The sequence below is a fragment of the Corvus brachyrhynchos genome, unplaced genomic scaffold, assembly GCF_000691975.1.
Source record: "Corvus brachyrhynchos isolate BGI_N302 unplaced genomic scaffold, ASM69197v1 scaffold23, whole genome shotgun sequence".
NCBI lineage: Eukaryota > Metazoa > Chordata > Aves > Passeriformes > Corvidae > Corvus > Corvus brachyrhynchos.
Window position 1 is genome coordinate 12,112,521 of NW_008238983.1, and position 25,364 is coordinate 12,137,884.

Sequence of the window (25,364 nt, forward strand, 5' to 3'; positions counted from 1 at the left end):
CATTGAAATTTCTGTGGAAAAGTTGCCACTCATTCCAGCCAAGGTAGATCAAGACCTTAGTTCTAATACACGACATGTTTGTCAAAGTAAATTTTCCAGGAACAAAGGTGGCAAGGCACAAGGAATGATTGTACCAGTGCAGGACCATAGGGAATACCTAGGGAAAATAGGTATTCAGTAAGCCATTAGCTGTGCACAGGAAGCTATAGCAGTGTGTTAACTGAATATCTGTTTTTTCTCATAGGAAGAGTTAATTAGTTAATTAGTTTTACTTGGAAGTGATGTGGTATGGGGCTATACTATTCCATTCAGGAGAATGTGCTTGTTTTATGTAGTTTGGTTTTATTAGAGCTAAGAGGCCGTTATGTTCTACATTTGACAATGTAGCACATGAAATTTCAATTTGATTTTCCTTGTTTGTCAAGAGGTTGTTTCTTTGTCTCACTTAGATATTTCACTTGCGGGAGCCTTGAGTGTGCGTGGAGCCCGCCTTGTTCTCACACAGATTGTGGCCCTTCTGATGAAAAGGTTCCACCACATAAGGCGAGACTGGAGAGGAAGCCTGTCAAATGTGCTGCTGCCCGTCCTCTTTGTTGCACTGGCAATGGCCTTGTTTAGTGTGAAGCCTCTGGCCATCAATTATCCTTCTCTCAAGCTGACACCAAGACTTTACGACAATGCAGAATCCTTCTTTAGGTAAAGGGCTCATCCATCATCATCAATATCCAGTGTTCTGGGACCTTTACCCTTGAGTTCTCATATTTTAAAGAATGTTTGTATTCTAGAAAGAATGATAGGTTACTTTTGAGAATAGTTATGTGGGGTTTTTCTCAGATGTTTAGTACACTTTTATAGATTATTATGAAGGAAAGATAAAATTAGAAAATCTTTGTGTGAAGGATTTTCTGGAGGAAAGAGCAAAGACTTTGGAGAAGATTGAACTCAAATCAATACCAGTCATGACCATTTATATGTAAATGGACAAGTGTATTTGAACAATCCTTTGCATGCTTCATTTTAAAAAATTGCTTAGGACTGAAGCTATTTTCTCAAAACAATTCTTCGGTTTAAAAATGCTACACAGTATTAACAAAGCCTGCTGCCCTTCTTACTCAACTTAATTTCTAAATGTTCAGCTTTGAAACCAACTAGATTATTTATTTATTTATTTATTTATTCATTGACTTTTAGTGTACAATATCTATAGAATTAATTTTTATAGAGTGAATATGACATGTATGGGTCACTTTCTCTACTGTGCAAATGTACAGATAAACATAACAAGATGCTGTTTGAACTTATAAATATAATATAAATTTATTTTATAAGCATAAAAAATTTTAGCCATGCTAACTGCTAGGAATAAAGGATTATAAAGAGAATGATGCCCATGGGTGGATGTTGAGATTTGTTTAGCCATAATTGTAATGAATTTTCTTTACATGTTCACATAGAGTTTTTTGAAATGAGATTACTTTGGTATGTTTTCTATGCATGGATTTTATAGTCCCTTAATTTCTTGGAAAATACATAGGACCTTGAGCCTGAAGGTTAATAAAGCTAAACATATTAATATGTCTTTATTTATTTTCTTTTTTTAAAATTTTTCTTTCCCCTTCACTCCTTACCCCTGTGGCCCACTTTGAACAGCACTGAAGATGATAACCTAGGAAACCTTTCTCAGATTCTACTGGGATATTTCTCTGACTGGGACCTCACATGCACAGATTCACAACCTGGGTAATTGTGACTAATGTAACTATTTCCTTACTTTAAGTATTGAACTTTTCATTTTTTTTCTTTCTCTGTAATGGATTATCTTAGGCTTTTTTTGGCAGCATGGGGTTAGTGACAAATCTGTTCTGATAAACGAGCTGGCATCCAGGTAAAGAGCATAAGTAGGCTTTACTGTTAAAAGGTCTGATCTATACAGCTTAAAAGTCAGTGGCAGTAATCTGATTAATTTTACGATGATTTTGATCAAGTCTTGTGTCCATAGGAAGGATAAATAGATGATAAGGAAAATACTTGTTAGGAAGCATTCTAGATTTCCAAATTCAGGAATGCAGTGGTGACAATGCTTTAGTAAGTGCTGCAAATATGAGACATGAAGCTCATTCGATGCCTATAAAAATATTTTTAATAAATCAACTTTGATAAAAATGAGTAAAATTTGTATCACTTTAGACAGAGCTGCCACTGTGATCAAATACTAAGAAGGCGTTCAGCATGCCAGATCTGCTCATTACTCTCTGGATTTCTTCTGTTAAGTGGTATATTCCTTTCATTTGATAGCTATACTTTTATTACATTTATTCCCATTAGAAAAAATAATTCATGCTGGCAGATAGAATCTACGTCATCCCAGGATTCGTGCGAATGTGTGTCTGAACAGGAGGTATGTAGTTTTTTATTTACTTATGTATGTAAAAAATATGTGTGCATATATTATTTCTAATTCATTGGCTGCTGTTTTTGAAGGGCTAGTGAAAGTGATGAGGAAATAAATCCTCACAGGTCCAGCCTTATTATGATTGGAGATTTACTTCTGTTTCAGCTAATGAAATTATACACAAATTTCTTGTTGATGCATATGAACACATATGTGCACTAGAAATGGCTATAGATTGATTCGAAATAACAGGAACAGAGACAGCCGAACTATTTTCAGCAGATGCAACTTACTTTAAATGTGTTACAGGACTCTGATTAAGAAAAATCATCATGTACAACAAGGTTAAAGTATAACACTTCCATAACATCTGGAACACTGCCTACTTTCAAAGGGAAGTGTGGGTGAACGTAGCTGATAGAACCCACCAGGGAATCTACACATGAATGAGATTTAATTGTTAGAGTTTGCTTTTGGCTTGGATTTTGGGTTTGAAAATACATCAGGCTTGAAGACATGAAGGATTTTGAAAAACAATGAATTTCTGACCTTCTTGACTAATGACTTTTCCTGATGACTTGCTCTGGGTTGAGTAATAAACAAGAGTATGAAACTGTGTCTGAGGTGGCAAATGTACTTCCCCAAAAGGGAATATCCTACAAAAAAGTTTCTTTTGTTTATAAAGACATAATTATTTAGAACAAGAGTTGCATATGAAATATAGCAATACTGTTTTGGGAAAAATGAAAGGAGGAAACTAGTTTTTTGTTTTTCTGGGCAAGGAATAAGTTTGTCTTTAATACTAATGAAACTTATACCTAAAATACAAGAAGGTTGAATAAAATACAAATGGGAACTTACACAGGGAGAGGCCTATTAACCAGGAAAACTGAAAGGAGAGAAGTTGCTTGACAATGGAGGGAGAACTTGTATCTGTGAGCTATGTATGAGCAATCTTTGAGAGTGAATTTTTAATTTCTGTAGGGTCGAGATATCAAAAAAGCATTAAAATTTTTCAGTTGGTTGACATAAAGTGCTTTGTAAAGCTTCTGAGGTAATTGAGTCTAATATCTGTCACCTTTCTTTGGTTGTGAAAATGTCCCACTGAATCATTAGAAGACATCTTCCTTTATTCTTTTCTTCAGCCCATCAATGAAATTTTTAGAAGCATATAACATTAATTAGAATTTTGATTTCATCTCATATTTATCTGGTGCCTATTTTGTGTTTCTTCTCAGGAAAAGCAAAGAAATAGCAGTCTTGCCTCTTTCATTGCTGTAAACATTCCTAAACTTATATACAAGTTTTGACGTTTTCAAAACAAACTGACTGACAGGGCTGCAAGAGAAATCAAAGGGATTTCTAATATGTAGCTGACACAATCGTTTGAGTTGCTTTACAAAACTAAACATAATTTATTGAAAATCTGTTAAAGCTGAGAAAGGCAAATCCAGTTAAAAAGAAATGCTGTAAAATCTGCATAAAAATCCAAAAATAAGGCTAAATGTAGTGCCACTGTTTTAAAAAAATGCTTTACTTATGTATACTTTTTTTTCAGATGTGCTCAAGCTTCAATACCTCTGCTCCCTATGTGAAGAATAAGAGAGGACATATTTTGTATAATCTTTCAGGGTTCCCTGTGGAAGAGTATTTAGTGTGGTCTTCCAACAAAACAAGGTAACCTTACAATGTCTAGCCTTTGGCTGTCGTTTGCATATAAACCCCATAGTCCTTCCTGATCCAAGGAATAAACATTTGTCACTGAGAATATAAACGTTTGTTGTCTTTATCTGGTGATTGTTATCAAGGCATAGAGTCAGGCTGCGATTCAAGGTAGCGTGACAGCCGCTCAGTGGTCTCATCTCAGAACTTCCTCCAGCAGTTGCATGATGATTGGCTCTAGGCATACTCTGGACTTTCTTCCACGTACTGAGTTATTTTAGCATCTCAGAGATGCATATCTAAACCAGGTGAACAAGATAATTTCCATTACTCAGAGACTCAATCAAACAGAGGTGGATATGCTCCAATTAAAATTTTCTTTGAAGTAAAAAGGGCTGCTATGCCCCTGGCAATACTTCATAATCTGTGATATCAGCAACAGAGGTTATCTGCTGTATTTTGAAGCTACTTATGTGCCCTTACAGCTCAACCACTGCTGATAATGTAAGTGGAAATATTAGACTAAATATGATTTTATAGAGGAGAAGAAAGTGTTAGCCACTTATGTATTAAAAGAAGGTGTATCTGATTTAATATAAAGAGAGGTAAGCATTTTTGGGTGAAAGATTTGAGCTAGCATATGAATGGAATAGGAAGAAATAAAGCTGTTTAAGATGCTGCTGGAAGTCAGTAATACCTTACAACCCTTCCTGTTGCTCAGAGATTTCAGCTTTCAAAAAGCAAAAATTCTTATCTAAGGGAATACCTTTGCTAGAAAAGAGCCAGTAATATTGACCTGATTAAAAACTACATTGTCCCCTTCCTTTTTAACGAGGAGTTTTTGAGGGGTGAAGTTTTACTTTTAGTTGAAAAAGAAAGCATTATTGTAGCTATCTCAACTTTACCCTTGCAAGCAAACTGCAAGCTTAAGGCAGATCACTCTTTGTTACTTTAATTTCTGCTACCAGATATGGTGGTTGGTCTTTTGGAGGGAGGAAAGCATTTGAACTTCAAGATAAAAAATTGAATAACACCAAATCTCAGCCCCTGGCTAAGGTAAGAGTTGCATGCATGTGTGCACATCTGTATATATGTATTGATTACTTTTTCAGGCTTCAGACATCACAGCACTTAGCAAATAATAAATCATTACATAAAATCCTTGCACTGAATAATTGGGAGAAAATCCTCTGTCTCCTATAGTCTAACTCTGTTCATAATTCTTGAAGTATTCTCCTGTGTTTGAGAAACAGTTTTAAATCAGTCAAATGATATAGCTTTTGTTTGTTTGCTTGCCTTTTTCCAGTGAATTAATTTTAGAATCTAAGTTTAAATCTTGTTTCTAGATAGCCAGCCAAATAATAATTTTTTTCTGTCTTCTCCAAAAAGCCAGTGTCACAATTGGCCAAAGTGCACTGAACATCACAATAATGGGTGGCTATTGATGCTTTTTCATGCCTACAAGGGATACTTTGCTTTGCTTCATTTCTCTCACCACCTTTCCCCTAAGAGTAAAAGCATTTTCTAGGAGCAGCTCCTTCTGCATAACATATATACTATCCTTTTCTCAGAAGAACCTTTCTAAAACATTCCAAGGGAAATAAAATCCCCTGCGTTGGTAAGTGCTTGTTAGCCTCCAGGTCTCATCCCAAGTTTTCATGGTAGGGAAATACTGTACCACTCCACTGCATACCAAAAGGCCTCAAGGAAAAGCCCTTTATTTTAGTTGTGCTTAGAATAATCCTTCTTCTTTGACTTTTGCGATCCATTCAAATGTAGATGTGTTATGAGTAGAGGAACAGCAGTTTTGGAGAAACATTGATGCATATCAGTGAGTGGTTGTTGGGGTCTTCCCCCCCACCGTGTAGCCCTGGGAGAGGGGCCCTGGGGGGGAGGCACGGGGTTTCCCTGCCCCTGCTCAGCCTCGTTCCCATTGGTTGGTTTGTGTTCCCTGCGCGGGCAGAAGGACCCTCGGGTCCCGTGACTGGAACAGTTCCTGGGCAGAGCCCCGGCCATGCGGCTGGAGAAATAAACATCTCTGAAACATCTAGCAAGAATTGGTCCATAGATATTTCTTTTCCACGGGCCTCATTGTTTGATACGCGTGTCGCAGTATCCCACTGTAACAAGTGGTCTCTGTTTGTGTATTTGAGGCAAACAAGATTTAAGAGGAAGATATGCATTTTCCAGATTCCAGATTAGTATATGACAAAAAGATTCTTCTGCCTTTAAATTGTTTTATGTAAATATAGATTTTATTTGCTTTTATAAAAAAAGAATACAAGGAACAGCATAAGTAAGCTTCATCCCAAATCCATTTTGGGACAAAGTGTTAGAAAACAATACAGATATTCTCCAGACCAATATAATTTCATGCTTAGTTTTGCAAAATCACTTCCTCTTTCTAATGCCTTTTCCATATAATTTGTTAGAAATCTCCCTATTTTATATACAAATCTGAGCACATAGATTTTGGTTATTTATAATCTCTCTTCTAGTCCCATATATTTTATAGTTTTGAACTCCAGTTCCATCATTCCTTCATTAGAAACATGAAGGTTTTCAGTAAGATTTTTTTTCTGACTCTCTTTAATCATTTTAAACTCTTGTTTTGACATGCTTGCACTGTGATTTTTGTCAGGTTTTTTTTTTTTAAATATATTTGGTATAGACCTCCACCTGCCATCAGGACAGGGATAAATTATAGTTATACTCTTAGTAAGTAAGCTTTCTGACCCAAAGCAAATAGTAGAGTAAATTTATAAAGGGCACTGTGTTATCTAAAGTATCTCCTGGAAGTGTCTTTCAAGTGATGCAATGTCAAGTTATTGCATTAACCTTTCAGTAACTAATGACCAGATTTTTACTTTGACCTTTCAGGTTTGTTCGTGAGACAGTGAATATACCCTTTACATAGCCTGGTATGAAAGAAAATGAGAAATTTGCATTTGAAGAGAATTACCGTATGACTCACTTCATTTTAGAAAATTTCTGAGCCATTAATATTAACCTGATTAGAAACTACATTGGCCCCCTCCTTTTTAACAAGGAAGGAGTTTGTGAGGGCTGAAGTTTTACTTTCAGCTGGAAAAGAAAGCATTAGTGTAGCTATCTCAACTTTACCCTTGCAAGCAAACTGCAAGCTTAAGGCAGATCACTCTTTTTTACTTTAATTTCTACTACCAGATATGGAGGTTGGTCTTTTGGAGGGAGGAAAGCATTTGAACTTCAAGATAAAAAATTGAATAACATCATTTTAGAAAATTTCTGAATCTTTATACATTCTTCTCCTGTACTCAAAAAGCCAACAATTTTCTTGTTCAAATTAAAAATGTTTATTTAGTACCTATTTTACTGTACCTAATCATACTGTGCTGTATATACTGCATAAGTGGTATATGCATGCACACCAAGAATGTGTATATGTACACACAAGAGAGAGAATATATCTACCACATGACAAATGTGGCTGATTAAAACCATTGATTATTGGCATTCATTGATGATCAGTGCCATGTAACAAAAGCACAACTTCTCAAATTTTTTCTATTTTCATGGCTGTATATTCTTTGGCTTCGTCTGATAATATGGTCAAAAAATTGTTCCATAATAGTTTCACTGTTGCTGTTTTTTGTAGCATAATGAAATATAGGAAGAACATGTGGTAATTTTAAATACTGCTGAAAGGCAAACTGTACTGTTCACATGTCATTTGGAAGAGTAAATTTTTCCAATCCCAAAGGTTGGGACTTGAAGCTTTACAGTACAGTAACTGTATAAGTGTCCGGGGAAAAAAATTTACATCTTTCCAGTCTAATATCAATCATGAATCTGGTCCAGCAATGCTTAGGGACTTCTCTGCTCCTTCTCACCCTTTTTTCTTGATAGGCCATATGTTAGTTGAAATGTCAGTCTAGCTTTATTTTGGAATATTGATGGCAAGTAAAAGATTATATAATAATGTAAAACACATCTTCACAGAACTTCTATCTGATGTGGTGAGGGGTTGTATTTTTCCTTGGAAAAGAATTTTCCTAACTATGGATAGGATGAAAAAGAAAAATTAATTATATTGATGTATATATTTTTCTTTTCTTTAGCTCTTTTCTGCCCTCTGTAAATAATTACCTGTGTGGCACAAGAGAAATATGAAAGATTTTTCAGCTGGAGCTAATATATTTCCTTTTTTTATATTTTACCTTTGCTAACAATTTTGAATAAAAAACAAGCCTTTAGAAAAAAGACCTTACATGTACCTTCTGTTGAAGTGAACAACCTTATATGTTTCTTTTTCCAGATTATAATAAATTAAATATCCATCTTCAATTTGGTTATTTCCTGGTGGTTTGATTCAGTTACATAATGCAGCTTGAAGGATAATTCCAATTAACATGTTGGATATTGAAATATATTGTTACACACAATGCTCTATTGTGGTTCTGTATATTCATTTGAATACTGGTAGCATTACTATATTTCAAAGGTATTCTCTGAATATTTGTGACCTTTCCCCTGCCTGAATTAAATGAGGATGTGTTGTCAGAATTTTGCTTTGTTGGGGTTTTTTTGCCTTTTTTTTTTCTTCAATACAACAAATACAATTGCAGTGGAGTTTCGTTATGTATGTATGTATAACTTTCTATTCTGCAAAAGTCTTTAAAAAAATATAGAAGAGGAGATAGGCACATGGGGCTGTGAAAAAGACAGGTTACCCTTGATCACTTGTTTTTGTCTTTTTGCCCTGGTTGCTATTTGCACAGGACATCCTGCAGTGCAAAGATTTTCAGTTTTCCTCAGGAATCTTAGGTTCTCTTTCACTACATTTCTTTAAAGACCGCTCTTGTTGATTAATGAATGGGAGGTCTAGATTGTTTAATAGTTTGTGGGAACTGAACTGGAGAAGAACAAAGGAATTTCATGACTTTCCAAAGAGGGGAAGACTTTGGGGCTTGTTTTTTTTTTTTCTTTTCTTTAAATGTGGGGACATAAGAGTTTGAGACACTTGAATGCCATTACATGGCATGTGGAAGACATCCCGGGGATCAGGCCCAGCCAATATGGTTTTACAAAGGGCAGGTCCTGCTTGACCAACCTGACCTTCAAAGTGACCTGCTTAACAGATAAGGGAAAGGCTGTGGATTTTGTCTATCTAGACTTCAGTAAATATTTGGCACTGTCTCCTACAGCATCCTCCTTGAAAAACTGGTTTCTCGCGGCTTGGATGACTGGCTATTTGATGGGTAAAAAACTGAATGTATGGCTGGGCAAGAGAGCTGGGGTGTTAAATCCACTTGGTGCCTGGTCACTAGCAGTGTTCTCCAGGGCTCAATTTTGGGACTGGTTCTATTTAACATCCTTGTTGATGATCTGGATCTGGAGATTGAGCACACCCTCAGTAAGTTTTCAGATGACCCTAAGCTGTGTGGGAGTGTTGATCTGCTTGAAGGTAGGGAGGCTTTTCAGAGAGATTTGAACAGGCTCAATCATTGGCCTGAGGACAGCCGCATGAGGTTCTATAAGGTGAAATGCCATGTCCGGCACTTGTGTCCCAGCAGCCCCATGCAGTGCTACGGGCTGGTGGAGGAGTGGCTTGAGAGCTTTTCGGCAGAAAGGGACCTGGGGGTGCTGGTTGACTGGAGACTGAATATGAGGCAAGGTGTGCCTAGGTAATAACATCTTGCCCTGTATCAAGAGTAGCATAGCCAGAAGGACCAGGGCAGTGATTTTCTGCCTGTATTCAGCATTGGTGAGGTTGTACTTAAAGTACTGCGTTCAGTTCTGAGCCCCTCATTTAAAAATAACATTGCGGTGCTGAAGCATATCCAGAGAAGGGCAACAGGGCTTGTGAAGGGTCTAGAGAACATTTCTTATGAGGAATTGCTGAGAAAGCTTGGTTTTAGTCTTGAGAACAGGAGGCTCAGGGGGACCCCATTCCTCTCTACAACTCCCTGAAAGTAGGTTATAGTGAGGTGGGGCTGGTTTCTGCTGCTGTGCCTGCAGTGAGAGGACAAGAGGAAATGGTCTTAAGCTGAAATAGGTGAGATTCAGATTAGATATTAGAAAAAAAATCCACTGTTAGAGGGGTCAGGCACTGGAATAGTTTCCCCAGGGAGCTGGTGGAGTCATCCCTGAAGATGTTTAAGAAGTATCTGGATTTGATGTTGGGTGATGTGGTTTAGTGTTCTAGGAGTTAGTTAATGGTAGTGTTGGTGGTTGGATTTCATGATGTTACAGATCTCTTCCAACCTTGATGATTGATGATGCTGTTGAGATTTCAAGCAGTTGTGAATACCACACAAAGAAGAGCAGAAAATGTGAAAGGTAATGCAGGCAAGAACAATGGCAGATCAAAGCTGCTGATCTTTTTAATAATGACTAACAGAGCTTGTTGCGAAGAAGATTCAAGGGTGAGAGGCAGAGAAGAAATGACAGTGGAGCTCAGAGTGGTTCTTGGAATCATGATCTAGGATAGATGGGAGGAAAATTAAAAGGAGAGTCAGAGCACTGTAAACCCCACCTCACAAAAATGTGGAGATCCAAACAAGTAGGTGGTCAGGAGAAAGAATCAGAAGAAAATAATTATTAAGAAAGGGAAACAGAACTGAAGTTTAGGCAGCCTGCACTGGGAAATATAAAGGAGAATGTGTCAGAAAAAAGAGTTGAATTCTGGAACTAGCATCCAAGTAAGGCTTGTAGTTAGATAGTATAAGAAAAAAACAAAAAAAAAGAAAAGGCAGAATTATATGCGAGTAAAAGAGAACAGCATCAAAGCAATGATAAGAAAATCTTTAGGGAAGTTTCCAAGATGTAACTGTATAGATGGTAATTTTAGAAATTATCTAAGAAAACTGAAATCTTAGAAGAGGAGTATTAAGGCAATAAAGATTTATATTAAATCCTGTTCACTTTGCAGTATGATTCAGAATCCAGACAGTGAGAATTGCCCAACCTAGGACGTACAAAACGCAGATTACAAAGAGCTGATATAAAGAGGGAAAGGTTAGGAGTTTTTCAACTGTTTAAAATAAAAGGGAGAAGAAAGGGTTTTATGATGTGAGGAACAGATAGTAATCAGATGGTTTTAAATGTCACTGAAACTGAAAATAAACATACTTAATAATTTGACCTAGTTTCCAGTATGGATAACATAGGTTCAAAGGCACTATGATTAACAGTAATGTATCAATTTTCTGTATCAATTTCCTCCATGCCTAACAAGCCACTGATGCTTGTTGATGGTGGAGACAGCTTTTTCTATGGAATAGTTTCATACCTTGTAAACAGTGTCTTCTTGATTCTTTCTTTTCCTCTCTTTCTAGGATATTCTGTTCCTAGATGTTTTTTGCTATGTATCTCATGTAGATATTATTTAGAGAAGTCTCTTTGGAATTTCAGTGATTCTTCCAATTTTAACACTAGTTTTGCTCATCTTTTTGTATTTTTGATTAAACTGGCAGGTGTTATTTTCACATTGTTCTTCCTCTACTTGTTCAACCAGATGTGTGTAAAGGAGGGGGGACACAGTGTTCCATTAAATCAGAGAATCTCAATTTAATAATAAACATATGTGTACAGATCCAACAATAAAAAACTGCTGCATGCTGTTGAAAGACCTACGCAAATCAGTTGATTCTGTTCTGCCTGGTTGACTTTGTTCTATAAATAGATGTCATAGTAGGAGAATTAGATATCCTTCATGCAATTCTTAAAGGTATGTAAGTTTGCACATCAGCATTCAGATTGAACTAATTTTTGATTGACAATTTCCATTCTTTCTTCCAGGTGTGGTATAACCAAAAAGGTTTCCATTCTCTGCCATCCTACTTAAATGAACTCAATAACTTCATTTTGTGGCTGAATTTACCTCCTAATGAGGATTGGAGACAGTATGGTAATAGTCTTTCTTTGTATTTTGGAAAGTAGTTTTTAAATTAAAATAATTTTAAGTATGAAAATTTTTGATAGTTTACAGTAGGATTTCAGAGTCTCATTTCTTGGGGGGATTAAAAAGTGAAAATTTTAATGACACAGAAAGTTTATGTGAAGAATGAAGTAAAGTAAAATTTGAATTTAAAGCTCACCATGCCATATGAGTTCCTCACAAACACATTCCTGTGGAATAAGGGTAAATTGGTTTGGGATGTTAGTCCCTGTGAAACTACTGTTAGGGCTTGCTTAAATAGAATGACTAAGGCACAACAAATATGGATTTATAACTTCTTTGGCACTTTGTTATATCTCCTTACATAAATATCCTGGGTAAATCCAGATTAGCCTGTAAATTCACACTGCAATGTGATGTTTCATAGCATCCTGTTACTCACGGAATAGGAAAGGCTATCATATATAATTACTGTACATAAAAAAAGAGCAATTAATATATTTGACATGTGAATTCTCTGATTCAGATATCCCTAAACTTTATAAAAACTTGTTAAAGTAAAAATTTTATGAACTAACCTCTAAAAAAATAACTGCAGTCAAAGACTCAGGTGTTAACACAGGTGAACTTTCTAGTTTGAAATCCGAGTGTGATTGTCCAGGTTAAGTTCTATTCATTCCAGTTTCCTTCATTCTTAAGATTCTGCTAAAGAGGAATTTGGTTTAGAGAAATTTTTTAAAAAGAGTTTATGACCAATTTTTGAGTGTTTTTGTAAAGTTAGGATGGTTGTCTGTAATGCTAAAATGTTTTTCAGTGTTTTTATAATGAAGCAAGAAGACTAAATCAGTGAAAATAGGGAAGGAATCCTGAACATCTAAAAATAGAAATTCATTAAAAAAACTTTCCGGAATGTCAAAGAAAAAAAGAGTAATGGGTTGCTTTCAAAATGGCTGGGCTTTTATTTTTCTAAATGAATGAGAATGGATCAAAGGTAGTGTGCTTATGCAGAAACTTTGAATGAAATGAAATCCAGTATTTTAATGAGAATTTTTAATAGATATCAATTTTTAATCAACTTTCTTTGTGCCTCATGAGTCATACTGATGCTAGCTTTTTTTCTGCATCATTAGATATCCCATTTTAGAGCTTCAATGTTTGTGTACACTTATATCTGTCGTGGAGAATCAGGGTTTGCTGTCCTGCTTAGAGTAAAAGAAAATGATAGTTGTCCCAAGGATTTTGGAAATGTTTTACTTTTTGATGTTTCATGACACAGAAACACAGCAAGTAAAACAGTGCTTAAGAAATACTTGAAGTCTTGTAGTGACATCTGTACGTTATATGAGCTTGTGGCAGAATATGTTAGCTGTCTGCAGAAATAGAGCTTAAGAACTAGACAGTAATTTATTTATGTGTTCATCTATTGGAGAAGTGCATCTAAGATGGACTGATCATGCTCTTGAGGCACAATGCAGTGGGAACTTTCACAAAAACCTTGGGAAGAGACGTCAAGTTACCTACCTATCTATCTGTATGTATGTATTTGTTTGTGTACACACATTTGTATGTGTGTGTGTGTGTACACGTGTATATTTGTGTATTTTTTGTGTAGAGACCAATACATACATATGTATATTTTATTTCTAAAAAACTCAACAGTTTTCTGGTGCTATATGGGCCACTTTGACTTTTAACTTTCTCTTATTTAAGGATACTGTTCTAACAGAGAAGAACTATTCATATGCTTTTGTTATTCAAATTGTTATATGCAGTCCTGTAAATCAGCAGTCAGAAGATCATGTACTCTACTCCAACACTGAAATCTATTATTTTTGATTTTTTTTTCTTCTTCCAAACCCTGTTTATATGCAAGGTCAGTTCTAGAATATTGTTGGAAATTGCTGTGAGGAAACTTGTTAAGATCTTGCAGAAACATGGCTTTGTAGTTCTGCCTTGCATTAGTGCCATGTTATTTCACAGAACAACCTTTTTCCTGTCAACAGAACCAGTGCTTCTGTATTACTTTTAAGTGACATAAAATTAATTTAGCCCTTTGAAAGGGGCTGTAAGGACAAAGGCTTTTCTTCTTACACAAAAAAAAAAAAAAAATCTTGCTTTACAGGAAGAAACTTACTACAGCAGAGTAGAGCATTGCCATGGATATAAACACAATAGCAGCAACTATGATATTCAAACACCCTTGAACGAGGTCAACAAGTACAACAACTTCAGTGCTCATACAAAAGCTAAGAAATCCTTTCACTTTGAGGTTATATTCTGTGTGTATTTCTTGAACATGAACCCAGTTAGAGTTCTCCCAACATCTTTGGAGGAGGGAAGAGTCATTACTGACCACATGCCGAGTTCTACCTGCTTTGCCCACAGGGACAGATCCAGTAACTTTCATAAGAGATCAGTACCACTGGTCCAAGTTTGTGATAGGTTTTGATAATAAGGAGCTGAGCAGGAGGCTAATTGCTTTTATCTGAAGTCTTTTCTGCAGTCAAGAGGATACAGGGAATATAGACTTATGATTTGGTAGGAAAGTTTGAAGGAAGAAATTTTACCCAAGAGTAAAGAGCACATATGCTGACTTGCACTGGTTTATCTTCATAGGGATTTGTATCTGTTAAAAAAAAAAACTTTGAAAAAATTTGATTACTGCTTTTTGTTCTGTCAGTCCAAGTTACTGACTTTTCAGCATTCGGGAGCAGGAAATTGTATTTATTTAGTAATAAAAAATCCTTCCTTTTTGCTATAGTGTAATCTGATCTTCAAATCCTTTCTCTGCAAGTGGAGAGATTTCTCCTCACCCCTCTCTCTTAACAATATGGGATTATTTCTAAATTTCTCTGTGAGGATGCTTGGAAAGTTGCAAAGTTTTTTCTTGTAATTTTCATGTAAAGAGTGGTATGATTGTTGAGGAAAATGTGTGTGCCCAGCTGGAGGTACATGTAACTAGATGGAGTAACTGAAATTGGCCCGATTGATTTATATCAGTTTATTGTAGCTAATGGATCAGTTGTCTCTTTTGGAACAGCAGTTCAGTAATACTTGTATAAAAATATCTCATCTTCTTTGTCGTGGATACCCACCCCTACCTTCATCATCATGTAAGTCTGTGATTCTGTTGCGGGAAAAACTCCTCTGTCTTACTGTGGAGGAAACTAAATACATTGTTTCCTAGTGGATTATAAATTCAGTGGCAGATAATGAAAATAAACATGTTAATAAAGAAAAAAAAAGGTGTAAGACTCTTCAAGAGAGGAGGCAAGAAAGTTTTGTCAAAACCCTTCACCTCTGACTGGTATTCAAGCTTATATGAATGACATTTTCTAATCTCTTTCTGAAATGCTGCATTCCTACATTTAAGTAATGTAATTGTGAGCAAATAAAAATGGAATAATGAAGTAAGAGGAATAAAAAAACTAAAAGGCAATACTTTTTGCTTAAGCTTAAGTTAGAAATTTTGATCAAATAAAACTTACTTTTCACACGTAATTGTGTAACACTGAGTCAGAATGAGTTTGTCATGCTGGAGTACAGAAGGACTATAACCTCCCTCTTAGGGTAAGGCTATATAAAGAAAAAAGGAGTGGTTATCATCTACAATGATGTCTGTAAAGTAAAGTGGTCAAAAAAAGTTCTTGCATCATTATTCAAAGAACAGAAATGTCTCAATATAGAAAGGGCTTTTCGATGAAGCTGCCCCACCTTAGGATTCCTATTGAAGTAATTGATTTTTTAAAAAAATATTTCATACTAGGACTCGTAACCTTTCATGTATCATCCTCTATTATTTCATATTCAATTCTTCAAAAGAGCGGGAGGGATCAAGGGAGTCATTTTCAGCTGAATTTTGGTGGAAAGTGGCTGTATAGTTTCCTGAATTCTTTGTAAATTATAACTTTAAACCTTTTTACAAAGGAAATTGTGAAATGGCCTTTAGGTGAAACCCACTTAACCATGTCTAATTAGTTTGGGAAAGTAAAATAGAAACCATTAATGATGGTGCTGCCTGCGAAATTCTCCATAAAATATAAATCATAATTTTCAGTTAACAGTAATGTCTCATTTTATGTAAATAGAAGTATTGTCATATATATATACTACCTCCATTTTTCTTAAACATACTATTTTATTTAATCTGAAATAAGATATCTGGAATAAAAACCCCTAGATTGGTCTTCCATTCAAGTCTGCAACAATCATGATATTTAGAATCAGTAGCACAGATCTAAATTGATCTATGTACTCATGACTCAACATAAGAGATAGTTTACAAAGAAGTGCCAAAAGGCATGTTCAGACACACCCAAAATACAGTGCAGAACCACAATATATACCTAAGGACAGCTCTGACTACCTATGGTGATGGCATACAAGCTTGAAGACCTTTAAGGTTTTTTCCTCTAGATTTCTCCAATTGACACTGAAAAATTACTTCTGGGTTCATATCACTTTCCTCATTTTTACTGAAAAAACACAGATTTTGAAATTGTTTATGTAGAAAGTTGCACCCAGGTGGGATGGACTGGACTACCAGCATCTTCTGTTCTTTATCGTGTACACGATGGACACATCCAACTCTCTGAAGTTATGACAAATATTGTGTCCCTTTATTTTCTGACAGATGTCAGCTGGTTTAGATGTGATAGAAGATCTAGAGCACTTTCCCTTGAAGGTACAGATTGCAGGCTGTTAATAAGATGTTGGTATGGGGAAAGGTGTCCTGACTTGTGCAGCTTCTGAATGGCAACAGGGCAGGATGCAGAATGTTCACATCAAATGTATTTAATGTGGATGCACTTTCCTTTTTCCTGTGAGCTTTCCTATCCAGAGTGGAAAAGTATAGTATTTTATTGTAGGAAATGTTGTAATCCTTCTAATATTTTATGAAGAATTTATTTCACTAGGTTAGGGATGCCTTTTTAACAAATTAGAATTTAAAATTAATTTAATCAAGAACTATGTAAGGCAAGGAGTAGGAATATTCCACCTGGAAGGGAGAATACCAAGGGGAAATCACAGAGAAGCTGAGCAGGGTACAATGAATCGTTTACTGCCTCTTCTACTATTAAGCATATAGCATGGGGCTCCCAGTGTCATGTCCAATGTAAATACACTCCCCCACCCAGACCCTAATTGTTCCTGAAGTTTACAGTTAAACTGTAAAACTCTGACTACTTCCACCCTCTTTTTTTTTTTTGGCTTGCAGGACTGGTAAAAATCCCCTTGTTCTCAGCTGTATAAAGCAAAGTCTTTCACTGAGCAATACGAGAGATGACAACTGAGCCTTTTAAATTAATGAAAGACAAAAATGAGGAAAAAAAAGACACACCAAAAAAATGTAGTTAACTGTAAGCAAAACAACTGAGAAAAGAAAGAAAGAGAAGTTCTATAGCTGAAAAAAACCCAAGAAAATACATTACCGAAATAACTGGCTGCTTGTGCTCTCTGTTGGGATTGACATCTGCATCCACTCCTTTTCAGAACTATACATGCATACGTGTATCAACTAGCATGTATACAGAGGTGTTCCTTTCTTTGAGATGCCCTCCTCTTCACTCCGCTCAAACACGGGAAATAGTGCCTCTCATTTTGGAAACTCTTCATTTTTATATTGCAGAAGGTTAAAAGGTTTGAGAAAGTCTTTCATCATTGTGGTCTCGTTCTCTCTGAATAGAGCATTAAAGTATAAGATTCTCCATGGTCACAGTTTTTCCAGTTCTTGAATTGCTTTTGCGTGGTTTTGGAAAGGTTGGAATGGGTGTCTATTACAATTTTTCACCTGTGCTCATAGAGAAGCCTAAGTGATCACTGTAAAAATAATGTGACCAACTGCATGTTGAGAACATAGACAAAGGATGTTTTAGGACAATAAAGAAATTTTTTTGTTGTGATTAAATCAGGAGAATATAATGGCAACCTATAGATGTGGAAGAAATAATTTTCATATGGAGAAATTTATGAAAAGGAGCAGACAGAGTTAGTGCTAAATCATATCATATTTGGTGTTATTGCCTGTCTTTCTTTTCCCTTGTGAATACTGATATGGTAAAATTTGCCCTGAGGGCTGTTCACACAAGACTTGCAAATACAGTCCTTAAAAAATCCTTGCATAAACACCAGAAGCATCTGTTTAATAGGAGCTTTGTAATTTAGAACTTCTTAGTTTATCTGTCATTTATAGTTTTTAAGTCCTCGAAGATGGCAGATAGTTTTCAACTTAATGAGCCTCATTATAGCAGCTTTACATAGTATAAAGGCATATAAAGGCAAGAAAGTATCAATAAATACATTTTACATCATGTTAACGGCTCTATTGGGACAGAGACGTGTAAAAAAAGATGGTCTAGGAGGTTAGAAGAAATGTAGGAAGGGATAGGTTATAAAAGTACATGGAGTGGTTTTTTAAATAAAAACTATATAATATCAAATATTATTAATTCTGTTGGTTTTTTCTGGTATTGGAAGACAGTTTACAACTTATTTCTTGAGTTCAAGGGCATTTTTTTCCTCTGTGGATTGCAAGCTAGTTTATTGGCTTTATATAAGTTAGTCATCTATTTTTTGATAATGGGGTGGAGAGAAGAGGTCATTTTACTGAAAAAGTAGCAAATTCAGATATTGTCATGATCCAGACTAATTGAAGAAACTTAAAATATTGAATTAAAAGCAACTATTATATTTAATGCAGTGATAGAATTTTGAATTCTAAACACAACTGAACTTAGTTTAGCACAGTCATACTTTTCTTACTTTTAATCCACAACCTTGTGAAATTTAATTTCAGTTGTGAGTGCAAAATGAAAAAAAATGTAATCCTTTGTTTCATCTGCATGGTTTAAATGAAAATTGACTGTCAAAAATAGTTGCTACTTTTAAGAAGTGTGATTAGTTTTTGTGACTCTTTGATAGAAGGAGATTAATTGAGTGTAATTTGCTTTTTGATTAGTATTGTATGATACAAACTGCAAGGAGCATTATGCTATTTAATGTCACGGGGTTTTATTTTCCCCTGCAATTATCTCTCTTTCCCAATTTCTCTATCATGTACTAGAGAGTTACAGCACTGCACTTCTGTGTATGGAATGCAAGTCAGCTGCTGTAGATGTCTGTTTAACATCAATGCAGTAATCTGAAAGTTTTGTTAGTTTCCCCCTGAGATGTTGCCTCTGGGCAAGGGAGGGAATTGTCCTGCTCTGCTTTGCACTGGAGCGGCCTCACCTTAAACGTAGTATGCAGTTTTGGGTGCCACTATATAAAAAAGACATGAATCTATTAGAGAGCATCCAAAGGAAGGCCATGAGGATGGTGAAGGGTTCGGAGGGGAAGCTGTATGAGAAGCAGATGAGTTCACTTGGTTTGCTCAGCCTGGAGAAGAGGAAATTGAAGGGAGACCTCATTGCAGTCTTCAGCATCCTCATGAGGGGAAGTGGAGGGGCAGGTACCGATCCCTTCCCTCTTGTGACCAGTGACAGGACTTAAGGAAATTGCCTGAAGTTGAGTCAGGGGAGGTTTAGGTTGGATATCCTAATGGAAAAGGTTTTCCATCCAGAGGGTGCGTGGGCATTAGAACAGGCTCCCCAGGAAAGTGGTCACAGCACCAAGCCTGACAGAGTTCAAGAAGTGTTTGGGCAATGTTCTCAGGCACATGGTGTGACTCTTGGGGTGTCCTGTGTAAGGTCAGGATTTGGATCTGATGGTCCTGGTGGATCCATTCCAATGCTGCATATTGTATGATTACTTCTTCTAATATGCCCACTTTTATTCAAGCATTAGAAAAGCCTAGAAAAACTTTCTGGGAACTAAACTAAACTTTTTTCTGTCATGCTACTACTCCTTTACATAAATGGAAATTCAGTGGTTCCAGTGGGAAAAAATAATTTTCTTTGATATGCCAGTTTTGCTTCAGAACAAATAGCTGTAATTGTTTAAAAAATTAATGCTTTAAAAGAAAAACAAAGGAAAAATTTAAACAGCCCCTGAAGGCACATGGCATGAAAGACTTCTACATACAGCAGAAGTATCAGCTAGTGATACATCAAAACCTTATTGGCTTGAACCATTTTTTGTTTTTCTAACTACCATTGGGCTTCAGTGTACTGCGTTTAGCTGTTATTTGAAAAATTTTTACCTTGCACTAGTTTTATGTGTGAGTTAATCATCATCCTGTTTTTCAGCTTTTTCCCATGCAGTGACTTAGTGATGTTTAGATTACTTTGGCTTGAAGATGAGTAATGAAAAATTAAAGGGGCAAAATAAATGTGTGCTTAGTCAAATTGCACCTGTTACTAGAATGAAGATATTTTTTGTCTTTATACAGCTGGACTCTAACAAAATATGACTGTGTTCAATTAAGTGGTGCCCCAGAGAGTCAAGCTAAGGCTGCCAATAATTTATATCTTTACCAAATATACTGGAAAAATTATAATTGCTGTTAGGATGAAGTTTATTTCTCTGTTTTAATTTGGAACAGCATAGATTTATTTAGACACTAATCAAATAGTGCTGATATTGTGGTTTTACTTAAGGCCCACTCACTCAGCTCTCCCCCAGTAGCATGTAGTTATGATCCAGTTTTAAGGTTCTTAGAAATGCCTCTGCCCGAATTAAGGTGCAAACGAGACCATACACCACTGATAGTAGTAAGGGTTTTATTTGATGGTAAATATGAGAGAGAGAGAGAGAGAGAGAGAGAGAGAGAAAGAAGTAGAAAATAGGTGGGGGGGACAGAAAGAGTGACAGGGTCAGAATAAGGAAAATATCACCACTCCGTGGATCCCAGCGATGTTCGTTGATCCTCTCCAGCTGCTCTCTCGGGGGTGAAGGTCCCCCAGAAGGCACAGAGTCCCATGGGTGTACATGCTCAGGCTGGGTGGGCATGTCCAGCCATGTCCCCCTGGGGTGGGGTCAGTCTCTCACGGCAGACTCTGGGTCTGTTGCACCACGTGCCGTCCCGGTGGGCACCCAAAACCTCCTCCTCCCCCCTTGGCTGGGGGGAGTCTGTGTAAACCTGGCTTCTGTGAGCTGTGCTCTCCCCTCACCCCAAACTCAGCCAGGGATAGTTGCAGCTGGTGGCTTTGGCCTTTTGTGGATGCAAACCCTTCCTTCAGCCTGAGGTGATTGAACAATGCATTTCCCTTTATGACTTTCAGTGCAAAGTCGCACTCTTCAGGGAAGCTTCTTCGGTTGTAGCTTCTTTATAATGAGCAAAACTTTATATCAATGTTTGAGGCATGAGCTATTTTCAGTCTCTGACACATGTGAGAGACAATACTGGAAGTGATAAAACTCATGGGTTGAGATAAAATTTAATAGGTAAAAACAAAACCCACACATGCAAGCAAAGCAAAGCAAAACAAAGCAAAGCAAAGCAAGGAATTCATTCACCCTTTCCTGTGGGCAGGCAGAGGTTCAGCCATTCCCAGGAGAGTGGGGCCCCATCATGCCTAACACTGGCTTAGGAAGACAAATGTCATCACTCCAAATATCCCTCCCATTTTTCATTTTTCCCCCATTTTACATGCTGAGCATGATGCCTTATGGTATGGAATGTCCCTTTGGTCAGTCAGGGTCAGCTGTCCCACTGTGACCCGTCCCAACTCCCTGTGCCCCCCGCATTCCCTGCCATCCTCCTCACTGGTGGAGTGGGTGAGGAGCAGAAAACATCTTGACTCTAGGTGCTGCTCAGCAATAGCTAAAATATCCCTGTGTTATCAACACTGTTTCCAGTACAAATCCAAAACCTACCCTCATACCAGCTACTGTGAAGAAAATTAATTCCATCCAGCACAAAACCAGCACAGCTGGCACATCTGTCAGGCACACCTGCAGAGATAAGTCATGAACAGCATCAAGTCCAGTGGAACAGCACCTTTTGCAGTGACAATGTTTTGCACCTTCACCCCCTACCCCCCCAATTTTTCTTCTTTTGCTTGAAAAGAAAAAAAGCAAAAAGACACAGTTTTTGTTCACAAACTGCCTTCCAATTCCAAAGTTAATTTTGCTAGATTGCTAAATGTTGCTTGCATCAAGAACCAAAATAAGCCTAAGAATGCGTTGCCTCCTCAGGATTTTTCTTGGTCTCCCAAACTGGGCATGTTTCTAACTTAAAGCTCTACAGTTTCAATCAAAGGTGTGACTTTTTTTTCTTTTGTCTAATTTAGCTAAACAGTTTTTCTCAGCAAAATGTCAGTAATCTAAAAAATTGCTGAAAGATCTAATCTAAAATCTAAACCAAGTGTATAAGCTGCAGTAACCATATACCTTACCCCAGAAGATTAGGTGTATGAACAAATTCTACTTTAGGTTTTGTATTTGGTATCTTCTGTGATGGAAATTCCACAGCAATATATAGCATTGTTGAACCAATTTCTGAACTTCAGAATGCAGAAAAACAACTACTACTTATGTTTATTCATTAGTTTTTAGTGGTTTCAAACTCTGGAAATCACTCCATGGGAGACAGTGTTTAGCTTTGCAGCTTGGTGGCTGATCTCTTTCTGTTGATTACTACGTATTTAGCCTTTTTATTCATATGTGTAACAAGTGTTAACAGTGTACTCTAGGACTTGAAGTCCGTAATAAGATTTAATATTTCTTTCTAAATAAGATTTATTTTTCTTTTCACAGGGATAACACTCTACAGCCAACCATATGGAGGAGCCTTGTTGGATGAGGACAAAATGTGAGCAAACTCTTAAAATTAACAGCAGACAATTGAAACTATCAATTAAATAAGAATATATGGATTAGATGCGGTGAATTGATAGACACAATTCAGTTCTATTGAGTGAAGCATTTTTTAGTGTGGACTGTCTGTCAAGTCCACTGTTTATGCCAAAAATGGTTGCAGTATTTTGTAAAGAAAAATACTGAATTTATGCTGATTGTGTCATAACAGTTTTAAACAGGGTAACTGCTTCAAATAATTGTCAAGTGTTTAAATTTTAGTTTTCTGTAAAGGGGAAATATTTGCACAAGCTTCACTTTGCAGCTCAGACACATGCTGTGCTCTCTAACTCGCCTATAGTTTTGTAACTTAATGCATCTTGTTCCTGTTCTTTAATTAGATGTTGACAGTGTAGAGATATTGTGTCCCTGCTCACTGTAGGGTCTTGGAACTAGATGATCTTTAAGGTTCCTTACAACCCAAACCATTCTGTGATTCTATGTGCTTGCAATCAGGATTAAGGTCCTAGTGTCAAGTGTTTTTGTAAGAAGTTGGCTTAAAAAATGCTAGCATTTGAGGGGTTTTTCCCCATTGTGTTTTCATGACACTCTTTTGCTTTTTACCCCAGAATGGAGAATGTTCGTCAGTGTGGGGTAGCGCTGTGTATCATGCTGGGTTTCTCTATCCTTACTGCATCCATTGGAAGTGCCATAGTGAAAGACAGAGTATCTGGGACAAAACGCTTGCAACACATCACAGGCCTGGGTTACAAAACTTACTGGCTTGCTAACTTCTGCTGTGATATGGTATGTATTATGTGGGGCAGAATAAGGTGTAAATTTTAGGCTAGTTTGTCATAAATGAGCAAAAGGAGATATGATCACAAGATACATGAAAAAGATTTGAATTGCGCAGTGACAGCTGTTGGCTGACATGCTAACAAACATTAAGTCACCATTCCTAATTTAATACAGGGTGGGGATTGTGTTCCTTGCTTCCCAAAGCTGAATTGCAAATTATTTGCTACCTTTAGCTATGTATACTATTTTACAGTTAAAAGGAAGTTGGCTAATCAGCCTAGACAGAAAGAATGTTCCACTCATAGGAGGAATTTCCATGCTTTGAATTTTGCCATGCACTGACAAAACCTTTCAAGTTAGTGGAGAAAACTGAAAGTACTAGTCAGATACTTTAAGGGATAATTATGTTATCTGTTGTTGTGGATAATATGAGATATTTATAATCGGTACCTTTTATTTGTGGTGAGTACTGGAACTGACATCTTAAGGAAGTGGTGGCGTCACCATCCCTGGAGGTATTTAAAAGACATATAGATATGGCACTGAGGGACATGGTTTAGTGGTGGACTTGGCAGTGCTGGATTAATGGTTGGACCTGATGTTCTTAAAGTCCTTTCCAACCTTTAGGTTGGATTCTATGACATCCTGGTCAGGAACAGAAATTTTTGGAATACTGTTTTTGTTTAGACTATTCTAATTCTAAAACATTAGATCTTCACCCATCCATACTTGAAATCAGAATTTTCACACTTGAGCAATCTTGAAGTAAGAGCACATTTTTCCAAAAGTTATTTACTTGGCCAGTCAATCTTTGTATTTCTTTTTGCTGCTGCTTCAGATAAGAAGGCTTGGTTAAAAACTCAGTCCTTCATCATTCGGTTTCTCCTTGTGAGCAAAGTCAACTCCTCATTATTTTCTGCCAATCTCTCAAAATATTCTCACAAATTCAACACAGTGCTGCATGATCAATTACGATCTGGGAAAGAACAGACACTGCTTTAAATGCTAATTGTGCTGCAGATCATTTAGGGACACTGAACATGTGAATATATGAACTGTCAAATTTTTTACGTATTTTAAGTAGTATAGGCTGTGTCCTGTATTACTGGTAGCAGAATCTTTACTAGGCCTGCAGAAGTATTTGATTTATGAAATTGCTCTCATGAGGATCAGGCTATTCTTGCTGTATTTATAGGCATGAATGATATTCATTACTATGTTCAACAAATGGAAAAAGTGTAAGTGCTAAGAAAATTTAGAGAAATAGAGAAATTTTGTTCAGATTAAGCTTGTGTCACTAGAGGGGCAAAATTAAAATTGTTTTGTTGTACATGCATGACTTCTGTAATACACCATGATTTCAGGGTAAGACTTCCAATAGGATTTGATTTTAAAGTTATTTATTTATTTCTAGACAGAAGCCCCAGATTGTTGAAACATACTGGGACTCAAATGCTTTGTGACTTCTCTACAATGTTTTTAACAGCTTCAGGATAACTGAAACATAAATCTGTGGGTGGTATGTTATGATATTTGTGTATGGCAAAGAAAAGGTACTCTGTGAATAAGATGAGAATATTGAATCCATCTACATTTTACTCCATTGCCCTTCTATTAAAAACAAAAAAATGTTTTCCCAGTAGCAAAGAGGTGATGGCCTCTGGTTTAACTTGGAACAGATTTTCATTGTACTTCGTTATGAAAGTCTAATTTTACTAGTATGTTGTTCTACACTGAATATTTATATAGACCTTGATTTGTTGCCTCTATTGCAGTTGTATCTCAGAATCTCAGTTATATTAGGATAAAGCTAAATATTACATAAGTATAAATGGAGGCAGTCAGTGCCCTAATGAGCTCAGGTTCAGTGCACAGAGCAGGCAGACACTGAAAATGGAGCTAAGCACAGATTTTCACGTCCTGACATTTGCTATTTGCAAGCAGAACCGC

The 25,364-nt window shown here is 36.6% G+C and overlaps 1 protein-coding gene across 1 annotated transcript in view; it reads left to right on the forward strand.

Annotated features, from left to right (window-relative positions):
• ABCA13 (ATP binding cassette subfamily A member 13) overlaps positions 1 to 25,364 on the forward strand; it is a 175,725-nt gene that overhangs the window by 102,572 nt on the left and 47,789 nt on the right. The window contains exons 38-45 of the mRNA XM_017738711.1: positions 450 to 696; positions 1,651 to 1,740; positions 2,326 to 2,398; positions 3,951 to 4,069; positions 5,023 to 5,110; positions 11,837 to 11,945; positions 22,575 to 22,629; positions 23,243 to 23,420. Coding sequence (XP_017594200.1) covers positions 450 to 696; positions 1,651 to 1,740; positions 2,326 to 2,398; positions 3,951 to 4,069; positions 5,023 to 5,110; positions 11,837 to 11,945; positions 22,575 to 22,629; positions 23,243 to 23,420 — 959 coding nt within the window. The remainder of the gene's footprint in view (positions 1 to 449; positions 697 to 1,650; positions 1,741 to 2,325; positions 2,399 to 3,950; positions 4,070 to 5,022; positions 5,111 to 11,836; positions 11,946 to 22,574; positions 22,630 to 23,242; positions 23,421 to 25,364) is intronic.